The 12,940-nt window shown below is 41.9% G+C and overlaps 1 protein-coding gene across 2 annotated transcripts in view; it reads left to right on the forward strand.

Moving 5' to 3' along the window:
* Positions 1 to 12,940, forward strand: part of AP3D1 (adaptor related protein complex 3 subunit delta 1) — a 69,173-nt gene that overhangs the window by 34,882 nt on the left and 21,351 nt on the right. The window contains exons 7-16 of one of the 2 annotated variants that reach the window (XM_039515336.1): positions 762 to 901; positions 1,213 to 1,286; positions 3,137 to 3,238; positions 4,340 to 4,389; positions 5,575 to 5,624; positions 6,141 to 6,189; positions 7,647 to 7,792; positions 10,003 to 10,151; positions 10,244 to 10,474; positions 12,414 to 12,645. In XM_039515336.1, the coding sequence (XP_039371270.1) occupies positions 762 to 901; positions 1,213 to 1,286; positions 3,137 to 3,238; positions 4,340 to 4,389; positions 5,575 to 5,624; positions 6,141 to 6,189; positions 7,647 to 7,792; positions 10,003 to 10,151; positions 10,244 to 10,474; positions 12,414 to 12,645 (1,223 nt within the window). The remainder of the gene's footprint in view (positions 1 to 761; positions 902 to 1,212; positions 1,287 to 3,136; positions 3,239 to 4,339; positions 4,390 to 5,574; positions 5,625 to 6,140; positions 6,190 to 7,646; positions 7,793 to 10,002; positions 10,152 to 10,243; positions 10,475 to 12,413; positions 12,646 to 12,940) is intronic. The other variant, XM_039515337.1, reaches the window with a different exon arrangement.

Raw genomic sequence — 12,940 nt, forward strand, 5'->3', positions numbered from 1 at the left:
GCAGCATGGAGAACTTTATGTATGTTCACCGACTATAAGAATTCACATTTCTGTAGCCAAACAGTCTTCCCAGAATGTATTTAGGATGCTTATTTTTCCCCACTGGATGGAAATGCTGTATATTCATTTGGAGAGTTCCATATGAGACTCAAGCCTATGACTTTCAGCTGATTTGTGTTTCGAGTGGGAGAATGTAAATAGATTCACCAGACTGATTTGATTAGGGTAAGGTAAGACCTGCCCCCCAGTGATATATGCAAGAAAGAATCAATCTCATGTTAAAATGTAACCTGCATGGGGGGGAGTTGTGCTTTTGCTCTTTTGGGGGTTCTATGATGGATAAACCATGAAAGGCTCTTCAAAACATTGCTTGCCTGTGTTTTCCATTAGGAAACCAGGTTCTGTCTAGACTGAAAAGTCTATGATCAAAAGTCTATGGGAGTTGGAACAAATGAAAAGGGATTTTTAGTCACTTTTACCATTCTGTGTCAAGTATAACATCTATTTAACTTAAATGCCTAATAGACACTTTGAAGAAAGGTTGGACTAGATGATCTCCTGAGGTCCTTCCAACCCTAATAATCTATGATTCTATAAGAAAGGAAGCTTTTCGTCAAATCCTTAAAGTGTGAGCAAATACTTCCAGCTCCGTCCTAGTCTAATCTGTAGTTGCTCTTGTTCTGTTCATTTTGAGTATGAAAATCAAGCTACAGTTGAATTGTTGATTGGACCCCTTTTCTCCCACTTCTTCTGTTTCCCAGGTGTCCAGTCTGCGGCAGTAAATGTTATTTGTGAGCTGGCCAGACGCAATCCCAAGAACTACCTTTCCCTTGCTCCGCTCTTTTTTAAACTGATGACGTCTTCAACCAATAATTGGGTCCTCATTAAAATTATAAAATTGGCAAGTATTCCACTTCTTCTATGTTAGCTCTTTTCCAGGGCTGGCGGAAAAACAGTATTCTGTGCTCATTAACAGTATCTTGGGTGTGAAAATAAAGCTATCGCTTAGAGGGATAATTACTAGTAAATCCAAATGACAAGGAAGAGAAACAGACATCTGTTATAATGGAACATAACAACCAAAAGGAGACAAAACATCTCCTTTTAATTTTGTTTTGTTGTGTTGTGACACACAAATGGCGATAGTACTGTTTTACCCTGGCGAAAGCTATCTGTTAAAATAATTTCCCTTCCTCTCTTTCTTTTCAATAGTTTGGTGCTCTTACTCCATTAGAACCTAGGCTGGGAAAGAAATTGATTGAGCCGCTTACCAATCTCATACATAGGTAAGTCTGAAAATATACTTGTTTCGCCTTCTTAATTCTTCAGTATTTTGTGCTAACATGAATGGAGTCCGCCTAGGTTTATTGCATCTGGAAATTTTTGGCTCCAGACATCAAAAGTTAAAATTATGTCACTGGAGAAGCCCTAGTATAAAATATCCTTTTAAAACTTCTTGTGAATGTGTGACTGGCAATTGGAAGAGACATAAGAGAGGCTACTATCTAGTCAAAGCCCCTGTGCTGAGCCTAGAAAGATGTGTAAGTATGGACAAATGGGAGAAAGTCCAGAGGAGAGCAACAAAAATGATTAAAGGTCTAGAAAACATAACCTCAGAGGAAAGATTGGGAAAAAATGGGGTTTGTTTTTTTTGGAGAAGAGAAGACTGAGGGGACGTGATAAATCTTCAAGTATGTAAAAGGTTGGGATGAAGAGGAGGGTGAAGAAACTGTTCTCCGTATCCACTGAGGACAGGACAAGAACTAATGGGCTTAAATTACAGCATGGGAGATTTTAGGTTAGACATTAGGAATACTTTGTAAATGTGAGGGAAATTAAGCACTGGAACAAATGGCCTAGGGAGGCTGTGGAATCCTCATCAGTAGGGGTTTTTAAGAACAGGTTAGAAGAGCACCTGTCAGGGATGGTTTAGATAACACTTAGTCCTGCTTCAGTTCAGGGGACTGAACCAGATGACATATTGAGGTCCTTTCCAGTCGTGCCTTTCTATGATTGGGAACCCCTGTTTTAGAGTGGGGAGGGGATCTTTTCTGTTAAGGCTTGCAGTGATCATGATAGGATTGATTGATTATGTTGAGGTGAGCTGTGAGTGAGCAAGTTCTCAATCAAACATGTACAGTATCGTCTATAATAGTGGAGGGAGTGGTGCCCGAACAAACCACTTTTTGTCTGTCCATTTAACATTCTTTGAGACTGCTCTGCGATGGAAGCTTAATTTTGTATTTAATGACGGTTAAATGTTAAAGACCCATGGATTATAAAAATTATTAAAGTTAACAGTATAGCCAGTACTAGGGGCTGGTCAAATGGCTTGAAAAATTGTGCACAGACCTAGATTTCACCCTACTGGGGCTGGGAAGCGCACCCTGCACCTGTTATGTCTACAATGGATGCTGAGTCCCAGAGAGATTCTTTCCTGGGAGATGCAGGAGGGAAGTCAGGTCACATTGCTGCCACCGCCCTCCCTCAGGGATTCTGCAGACTGAGCTTTAGTTTTCTGAGAGCTCCATAGAAGTCCCAGGTGACAGGGATGCTCTGAAATGGTCCATTGCTTGGTCAGTATTGCCTGCTTTTTGAATTGTCATGGCTTCCTTTAGGCGGTCCTTCTATAGCTACCCAAAAAAGAGGCTGCAATTGCTTTGTGCTGTCAGTATCTCCGTCAAAAAGACTGTCACCATGGGTTCTGTGTCCATCTATGTGCACCATGCTTTTATTTGATCTCCCAGATTTTATAGATATTGTGGGATGCATTTGCATCAAAGTCCTCTTGTAGCCATTTACTACGGATACCTCTATTCTAGAGGGTTCCGTTGAGCCCTAGGGTGAACAACAAGCATGTTCGGAGTGCCCAGAATAGCATTTACAAAAAGCTAAATTGAATCAATTGTCAGTCAGTTAACTCAAGTTCAAAGTCTCAAGAGCAGTCAGACCCAAAGTGTTGAAACTCTGTGGCTAGTTCACCTGCAATCATTGTCTTAAGTGTAGTTAGTAACTTTAAATTAAAGCATTACCTCAGTTTCCACTGTTCATGCTGCTAGAAGAGAAGCCCATTTGTTACTAATTGTAGACTAAGGAACGAAAAGTGTCTGCTGTAACCCATCTCTCTCTCGAACAGCCAGCGAGCTTGCATCCAAATACCTAAAGAGGGTTCAGTTCATTGCAGCACTGGCAAAAATACAAATTTAGTACTACTTCAAGAAAAGCAGCAAGATGGACAGTATGTATATCTACACCCCCTCTCTTTCCTACCTCCTCATCCTGCTCCTGCAATAGTTATTCATTTAATTATTTGTGAGGACTTTAACTTGAAGTCTGGTTGGTTTCCATCATATTAGTCATGATGTTCCTGGTCCAGTGTCATCTAATGCATAAGGCAAGAAACCTGCCACCAACTGCTAACAGTGTAGACAATACAAAAATCTTATCCTGGACCTGGGTGTACTGGGTTTTTAGATCCTATGTGCTGAGTCATCTTTATAGTGTCATTTGTGACTGCTACATCAGGAATGAACTTGGTAGTTCATTACCTCAGTGGACTGTGCCTCTGGGTTCTACTCCTACCATTATCACGCTCACTGACTCTGGCAAGTCACTTCACCTCTGAGCCTCAGTTTCTACCATGTATAAATGAGGACACCAGCTATGTAAAGTGCTGTTGGAGATAGCATGCTGCGTGCAAAGAATTGAGAGCAGGCAGAAGTTTTGGGCGCGGACCCAAGTAGAGATGCATTTTGGGAAAATGACTTTTAAAGAAACAGATTTTTCTCTAGTAGAGGTGAGTAATGGACACAATCCAGTAAATTTCTGAAAGGATCAGTTGCTTGAGCAGCATTTAATGGTATTGGAGGAGAGAGATTTCAGGGCTTTCTACCAGCCCTGTGTTTCACATGTTTTAGTGCTCTTAATTTGATCCTACTCTTATATTCGTTCAGTTCTTAGCCAAGTTTGGGTCAGTGATCTGTACTTGATGCGGAGATCTTGAGGTTTCCCCATACCACTCAAAATGGTGCTATTGCGTACTTGTTTCACAGAGAAAAAAATGGTGTAAAGTAGAACCTTGTGGATTTCTCGAGTGTCAGGAATATGGATTGAGAAACTAGCTGTTTACCACCCCACCCCCATAAATTTAACTGGATTCAATGAAAACTAGGTATTGAATGTTTTGAAGAATAAGAATTATTTCACCTAGTTCAAAATATATGGAGAGGGAGGAAAAGGTTGGTAATTTTCTCTGTAATAAAAGGTGTTGTTTTTGAGAACTCTTCAACATGTGATTTTTTTCTTTATCTGAAATACTTGATTTGTTTTTTCCCTGTAGCACCTCAGCCATGTCTCTTCTGTATGAATGTGTGAACACAGTGATAGCAGGTGAGAACTGAAACTCATAACCTAAAAAAGAGCATGTTTAACTTTGGCAGAAGTTAAATAATGTCAGCTATAAAATCCCTTTTTACCTTCAGTTTCAATTAACTTAATATAATCAAATGAAATTGCTTAGTGAACTTGCCTCGCTATGTAATTGAAACTGAAATCCCCTTCTTTCAATATACAGGGGATAAACTAACAAAATATAAATCAAACTTGCTAAAAGTAAAAGCAAACAAAACTTAGCTAGCAATAATAATATACAAACTCTTTTAAATAATGCACAACTCAAACCCACAAAACCCAGCAAATACAGTATTCAGCTATGTACCAAATGCAGCACTCTCCCATACCTGCATGCTCACAGACCCTCAAACTAAGCCAACAGTTCTCTTAATGCATGAGCCAGAATAGAATCCAGCACCCTCTCCCAGAAATGTTGGCTCTGCAGGGTTAGTGGGAGTAAAGAGAAATAACTCTCAAGTGACTACAGTCCACAGATATGCCTGAATATTCATAGGGAGCCGACTGGCTGAGTAAGAAGGAGCTTTCTCCCTGCCTTTTAATGCCCATTCTGTTGCCTTTTAATGCCCATGGATGCACTTTAGGACAGGCTGCGTGATGGCTCTGAGTTGTTTGCCATGGAGTCATACACTGCCAAAGCTGCACAAATGCCCACTGTAATCAACAGTAAAGCCTGCCTTGCCCTCTGAGGCTCTTGCTAACTTGATTGGGTTTAATGTAATTACTCAGAGTAGGATTCACTGCTATCTCATCTTTTCAGGGAACTACAGACAAAAATCCAGCAGTACAGTCACTGGTGACCTTTTAATTAGCGTCTGGGTTGCCAGATGGAAACTGTAAAAGGGAGACTAAGGTTACCCTGGCAAGAGCAAGGTATGGTGAAAACAGAGTGCTCTGGGAGGCTTTGTAAAAGCCCCCCCATATGCCTCCCTTTGCTCTGCAATAACATGCTAGTCTATTCTTGGGGCCTTGCTTGAACAGACATCACAGCTGTGTTGACATTGTACCAAACCGTGCACTTTTGTGCGTGGCTGCCAGAAAGCACTAGGGCGAGACCACCAAACACATCCTCACGTGAGGGCTAAGCCAGATATTGTGTATTAAGTTTTATCTTGTTTATACTTTGTGCTGAGCAAATGTAACTTTAGTGCTTGTGTGTTTCAGTGTTGATCTCTCTATCCTCTGGGATGCCCAATCACAGTGCCAGCATCCAGGTACAGCACTTCTCTTAATGTTCTTATTTTGCCACGTTATACCTATTTACTCTGAAAACAGGGGGAAAGAAATAGTCCAGATATTTGAAATAGGAGCCTGCTGATCAGACAGCCTTGCTTATTGTCTGGCTTTTATTTAGTTATTTCTAAGATAGAGGAAAGGAAGTTTAGAAACCTAAAATTCAGCATCTGTGCACTCTCTTCTGCTTCCCCTATCTCAAAGGTATGTGGAGCAGGGAAGACTGGATGCCTAAGAACAAGATTCAATTTGAGAGGCTTTGCTACTGCTTTTGATCAATTGCCACTCAGAATATAATCACTGGAGTGCCATGTTCCCTTCATCTTATGATCCATTAATGTAACAATACTGTCTTACCAGTGGTCACAGACCCTGGTAACACTGCTTTGTCTTGTATTGCACCCAACCTAATATAGGGAGTAATCTCCATTAAGGGAATATTTTAAATAGTATTCTTCTCAAAGCTCATGTTAATCCTGACTTGCACTTTTTTCCAGCTCTGTGTTCAGAAGTTAAGAATACTAATAGAAGATTCAGATCAGAACTGTAAGTGTTGCTTGTTTTCCTAGAGGCTTCAGTGGCCAATCTGATGGGGCTAAGTGGAAGTGGTATTAAAAGCAATGAGCTGTATTATAGAACGCCCGGTATTGTCTGAATTGGTACTAAAGAATTTCATATTTATGAATAGTGAAAATCAAACTATCATGTACAACTATATGTTTAAGTAGATGAATAATAGTGCCATTTATGGTATGTTAGATCTAAAACCAAAAATAATTTTCTCTCCATCTCCTGGGTTTTCCCTTCATAGATCTTCCAGTGAGGAAGCACATCCAAGAAACGCTAGTTATTCCATAGACTAATGTAAAATTCAATACTGCCAGGCTTGTTAGTGCTGGGAAATGCGTTGGCATAAGTTAGCCAACACCATTTAAATCCTTTTTAGTGAAGCATCTTTTCCAAGCATCTGTGGAAAGAACTATAAATGTCTTCCTCATCTTCAGAAGAGAACAGCCCCTTTTCAGTATACAGGTTTCAGAGTAGCAGCCGTGTTAGTGTGTATCCGCAGAAAGAACAGGAGTCCTTGTGGCACCTTAGAGACTAACAAATGTATTTCAGCATAAGCTTTCGTGGGCTACAGCCCACTTCTTCAGATGCATAGAATGGAACACACAGACAGGAGATAATTGTTTGCACTATTGGAGTAGCTCTAACACTCTGACAGAACCCAGCCACTGAGCACATGCGGTACCATCTTGGGCAGGGGTCTGCACTTCATCCAGTACCAACATTGGTGCAAGCAGTGCAGATGGCCTGACGCTGACCTGGCAGTACAGGTGCTCCTGGCACCATAGTAATTTTCAGTACAGAGTGATCTTGCTTTGCCTTTGCAGCCCGAGTCTCTTACTATCTGCACCCGTTAATTCCTTTATGGTACCAGCTACTGGTGCTGTTTATATCAGGCACCTCTCCAGCTCCAGCCTGCGAGGGGAATGGTTACTTACTTTGCAATAACTGTGGTTCTTCAAGATGTGTTTTCCACATGGAGTTGATGACCTGCCCTCCTCCTCTGCTGCTATGGGGGAATGGTGGACTTGCTTTGCCTTTTCTGTCTTTGAGGGTGGCAAAAGGTGATCAGGGCATGTGGGGTGCAAACCCTCCAACCGACACTGCTGGCCACAATAATCTACACATGGAGAGCATGTATACATCTCAAAGAGCCACAGTTACTGCCACTCTTTACAGATGGCAAAACCTGAATGGGTGTGACTCGGCTGCAAGTATACATGTGGGGGGCAAAGGAAGAAATAGAAGCTTAGGCTGCTCTTTTTGGTTTTTAACTGGTAAATGTGCTCCCTCTGTCGAAGTTTATCCCAAACAGTATATTTGGGGTTTGAGGTTAGATGGGAAAGTCAGCCCATCTTAAAATCCCCTGTGCTTGCAAGAAACAATACAGTATTTCTATATGTGGAAAAATTTTATTTCGTCTTTTTCCCCCACAGTGAAGTACCTGGGTTTGTTAGCAATGTCCAAAATCCTGAAAACTCATCCCAAATCAGTTCAATCCCACAAGGATCTCATTCTCCAGTGTTTGGATGATAAGGATGAATCCATCCGACTCAGAGCTTTAGATCTCCTATATGGCATGGTATGTTTCTGTGCATTCCTCCCCCCTTCTTAGTTAGCACTTAAAAAAAAAAATCCCTGGGGTGAGATCCTTGCCCTTACTTTGGCCCCCTTATGCAGGGTGAAGGGGCTGGCACGACATGGAAAGATTCCCCTGATCACAGGCACTTTAGAAGACATCTATAAGGCTGCCTTCTGAAGACCCCTTGCAAACCTTGGCATAGACCAGACCAGATAACCAGCGGGGTGTTGAGGGTGGGGGCTGTAGCATACAGTGCTTTGGAAATTCCCGGCACCACTACTGTCTGTACTATAGATGCTGTAACTCAAACACGAGTCCAGGGCTGCCTAAATTATGCTGCAGCTGAGGAGCTGCATCCGATCAGGACACAAAGTTGGTTTTAAGGCACCTTAATTTGCCATGCCCAACCATGTCCCTCTGAGGCCTTGAGGTGCAACACACAATTTCACCCCAGGTGCTTGTGCATCTGTTCCTTTGCATGTGTGTTTTGCTACTGTTCAAGGAAGTTTTAACAATGCTGGCTAGACTAAAGAAATACAGCCTAATGGAGATAATCTTGTAGATCAGTGGTCCCCAACCTTTTTGTCTGGCGGGCGCCAGATGAAGGACCGTGGTGGCGGTGGAGCATCCGTCGAAATGCCGCCGAATTTCTGTGGCGTTTCGGCGGCGACGCCTCTCGATGTCACTCGGCAAGTGGCGTCATCGAGAGGCGTTGCCGCAGAAATTCGGCAGCTTTTTGGTGGATGCTCCACCCGCGGGCACCACGTTGGGGACCCCTGTTGTAGATTTTTGAAGGCACTGTGGTTACAACCTTGGTGTATAAAGTGCCTTTCATCCAAAAAGCTCTATAAAAAATACATTCACATGGGTGGATCGTGGCAGACTTCATTCCTAAAATGCTGTGATATTTTGGCAGTGGAAGTAAAGAATATTGTGTCCCATTTAAAGTGTTTTTCTGGTTGTTTCATAGTTGGGCAGAGAATATCTAACCAAGTTATAATTGCCTGGGAGTCTTGACAAGAGGTCAAGATGGTTTTTTTACATATTCAAAAGACAGCCCTTCCAGCAGTGCTGCCTAGCATTCTGCTGGAACACTGACTCAGAAGGAAAAGTGCCATATACTGAGTCATCAACGGCACTTCTGCAGTACCTGCGCTTCCTGGAAGGTCTCCATCTGTATACTGATCAAGCCTGAGATGTGCTGTGATCATAGATTGAGGTGATATGACTGCAGACACTGGTGGTCACAAACTTGCACTGAATTCCCTACTGGTTGCTACATGTCAATATATTAGGTTCCCAGAGCAAGTTAAAGTGCAGTTATTCTCTGATAAATGTCGTATAAAGTTAGCATTGTTTTTTGGATCAGAGGGGTGTTTTCATAAGTCTATCAAACTTGCTCAGTTTACAAGGGTAAAATAGTCTTTTCAAGTCGTCGACATGGCAAACTGCAACCAGAAGCTGAAAAGTCAGCTGTGTTCCTTCAGGTTTCTGTGTCATTGCCATACTGTAATACTAATTCAGAGTTCTGTTATGGCTCAGTATTGCAGAGCTGTATTGGATCAGCATTGCTAATAGGAGTGAAAAGTAATAGCCAGATTTTGATTGTCAAATGTGACTCTGCATACATGCATGGGGCAGATCTGTTAAAGTAGTAGTAGCATATTTACATAGTCACACTTCTGCCTCTAATGCACTTTAAGGGGTAGAAATCAGAATGAGCAGCCATTGGGGAAAATACTGAAAATTAAAAAGGCTCTTAAAATGTATGGGGTTAGCCTCAGATTTAAAATGTGATTTTTATGATATCCATAACATCATCATAGTATCCTTGCAGTTATGGATTAACATTATTCTGATCTAGTGGTCAGGGTCTTCCCAAGTTCAGTCCTGGGCGTATGCAGATAAACCTCTGCTCGATCAAGTGTCCAATGACAGGTGTCCGGCCATTAGACTAGCACAAATGCTATTGAGACGTTCCTCAACAAATAAATTCAGTCTCTGACTGCAGCTAAACTGTACAGCAGTCCAGAGCCAGAGATGATGTTAGTATCTCTCTGTGTACTTAATACCTGTCTCACCCACAAACAGATACAGGTCCATCTAATAAGTATCTACTATTTTCCTCAGCTTTTATGAAACTGGAAAGACCTGGCGGTAAGTCTGCATTAACTGTCTGTGGCTCATGTCTCATTTCACTCTTAAAACAGGTGTCCAAAAAGAACTTGATGGAGATAGTGAAGAAACTGATGATTCACGTGGACAAAGCAGAAGGGACAACATACAGAGATGAATTGCTGACCAAAATCATAGACATATGTAGTCAATCCAACTACCAGTACATCACAAACTTTGAATGGTCAGTACTTTTGCATCTAGACTTTGAAATAAGTAGTGATGGCACCATCTGCTTGCCTGCTATTAAAATTGTATCACTTTCACCTCCTGTAGGTACATAAGCATCCTAGTGGAACTGACCCGGTTGGAAGGTACTCGGCACGGTCACCTTATAGCAGCTCAGATGCTGGATGTAGCTATCAGGGTTAAAGCCATTCGTAAGTTTGCTGTTTCCCAGATGGCTATGCTCCTGGACAATGCCCATCTGATAGCCAGCAACACTCAGAGGAACGGCATCTGTGAGGTGCTTTATGCTGCAGCCTGGATATGTGGGGAGTTCTCAGAGTAAGTGCAAAAGGAAAGTTTTTAAATCACTTTTGAAAGGTGAAAAGCAGAATGTTTGCAGATTGAGACTCCTGTCACTCGAAAGTGAAGGTGTCTTGGGTGATGGAAGCTCAGAACATGAACCATAAAGTTAACAAAGCAGTATTTCAGAGTGACCACTGCTTTTCTCAGACTACTGCAGCTGCTCCTACCTAAGATGGTTACTGCATTTGAAAAGCAGGTCTCTTGCATCCATATCTCTGCCAGCCGAGAAAGTAAGGGATGGATATGGGTATACGCGACGTAGCAGAGGCAGCATGCATGTTCCCTGGGAAAGATGGTGTCAACTAAATAAATCTTGGTCTGGTTTAGATGGATACAGTCAACTCAGATTTCAGAGGCATGAGAGGTAATAGAGAACACTTTCCTGTTCAGTTTGATAACTTTCTGCATATGACAGAATTTTATGTATAATTTCCCCTACAGAGTCAGCCAGCTTCTCCTTTTCGTGCAAGTCTGCCAAACAGCAGTGGGAAGAGAGACTTTATTTTTAAATAGGAAAATGTAACTTGATCCACAAAAACTGGCTGTGTGAGAGCTGGATTCTGTTTTTTCTTATGCATTAATAATATCACTTACTAAGTTCCATTCTATTTAATAGATGTGCACAGGTATAACCAAACCTTTGTTACTGGTGACTTATAAGATGGGGAAAAAAATAGCTTTACTGTTGGATACTAGACTGAGTCTGCAGAGTGAATGTTTATTAAAAAAAAAAAAAAGTGAGCACGCTTTTAATAAATATCACTGAAATGGAACCTAAAATGCCACTTCTGCAGAGTTGAACCATAAGTAGTATTGCTTACATAAGATTATAAGTGTAATCTGGTTCTGTTTAAAAAAAAAAAATTGCAGATCTCAAGCATTTATGGACTTGATGTGTATATATATTGCTGTCCTATTTTTTTCTCTTGTGCTCATCTCCAAAAACTTGGGTCATAATACAGATTAAAACAGTACTGGACTAAAAGCAGACCACCAGCCAGTCAAAACAAGCAAAGATGAAGGGTAGTTAATGAAAAGGGAAGCCCTTATGTCACCTACCAGATTGACAGGAATGGATTTCTTACACATCCTTATACTTTCCTCAGGATCTAAAATTTCATTTAGAATAGATAGTGAAATCTGGGTCCCACAGAAATCTGGCAAATTTCCCATTGATTTTAAATAGGAGCCAGAATTTCACCCAAATATTCCATCCCTTCTGGTTGTGAAGGCAGTCATGAGTAAGGCTGCATGTGTCTCTCCAGAAGTCCTGTGTTCCATCACTTCTGCAGCGGCCAGTGTGGCTGACCCCAGGGCCACCTAAGCAGCTGGCCCCGGGGCCAGCTGAAGCGGCCCGTGGGACTGCTGGCCCTGGAGACTGTCGGAGCAGCGGTCGGTGCGACGGGCCATGGGTGTGGCCCCTGGTGGCTGGCCCCAGAGGCCACCCAGCTAAGATTTAGTCAGAGGTATTTATAGTAAAGGTCATGGACAGGTCACAGGCTGTGGGGTTTTTTTGTTTATTGTAAAAATACCCATGACTAAATCATAGCCTTAGTGATGAGTCTGAAACAAAAATCAGAGGGGTAGACATGTTAGTCTGTATCCACAAAAACAACGAGGCGTCCGGTGGCACCTTAAGACTAGCTTTTGTGGGTAAAAGTGGGTTTTTTACCCACGAAAGCTTATGCCCAAATAAATTTGTTAGTCTTTAAGATGCCACCGGACTCCTTGTTGGTTTTGTGTGGGGGGAAATAAAATGCTGCTGTCTGACTGGGAATAGAGCTAGGCCAACACAGAGTTCTGCTGAAATTTTTTTAACGTCTAAACAGTTTTTGTAGATTTATATGAAATGTCAAGCTTCTTAAATTGACGCCACTCTTTTTGCCTTCATCTGCGTCCGTTCAATGTCTTTCAGACACCTTGAAGAATCAAACCAGACCTTAGAAGCAATGCTGAGGCCCAAAGTTACCACTCTACCTGGTCACATCCAGGCAGTTTATGTCCAGAACATGGTAAAGCTTTATGCATCCATCCTACTGCAGAAAGAGCAAGTTGGGGAGAAAGAAGCAGCCCAGGAAATTACCCAGCTGATGATTGACCGTTTGCCTCAGTTTGTACAGAGTGCGGATCTAGAAGTACAAGAGAGGGTAAGGGAGCAAAACTATCTTTGGTTTTGTCAAAATGATCTTTAAACCTCTACTATTGGTTTAATTTGTGATAGTGAATTAACATCATCTTGCCTGGGTCATGCATGTATTTTATATAAATACCTGTCATACGAGCTCTCTGCTGGCATTGTGTACCTTGCACACCTCAGTGATGCAGGTGCATAAACAATTCTTATTTTATAGATGTGGTTCCTTTGACATGGGGAGATTGAATGACTTGCCCAAGATCGTTCGCACAGCAAGACTGTGGCAGAGTCCAAATCTGACTCGCAAT

The sequence above is a fragment of the Mauremys reevesii genome, linkage group 26, assembly GCF_016161935.1.
Source record: "Mauremys reevesii isolate NIE-2019 linkage group 26, ASM1616193v1, whole genome shotgun sequence".
NCBI classification, from domain to species: domain Eukaryota; kingdom Metazoa; phylum Chordata; order Testudines; family Geoemydidae; genus Mauremys; species Mauremys reevesii.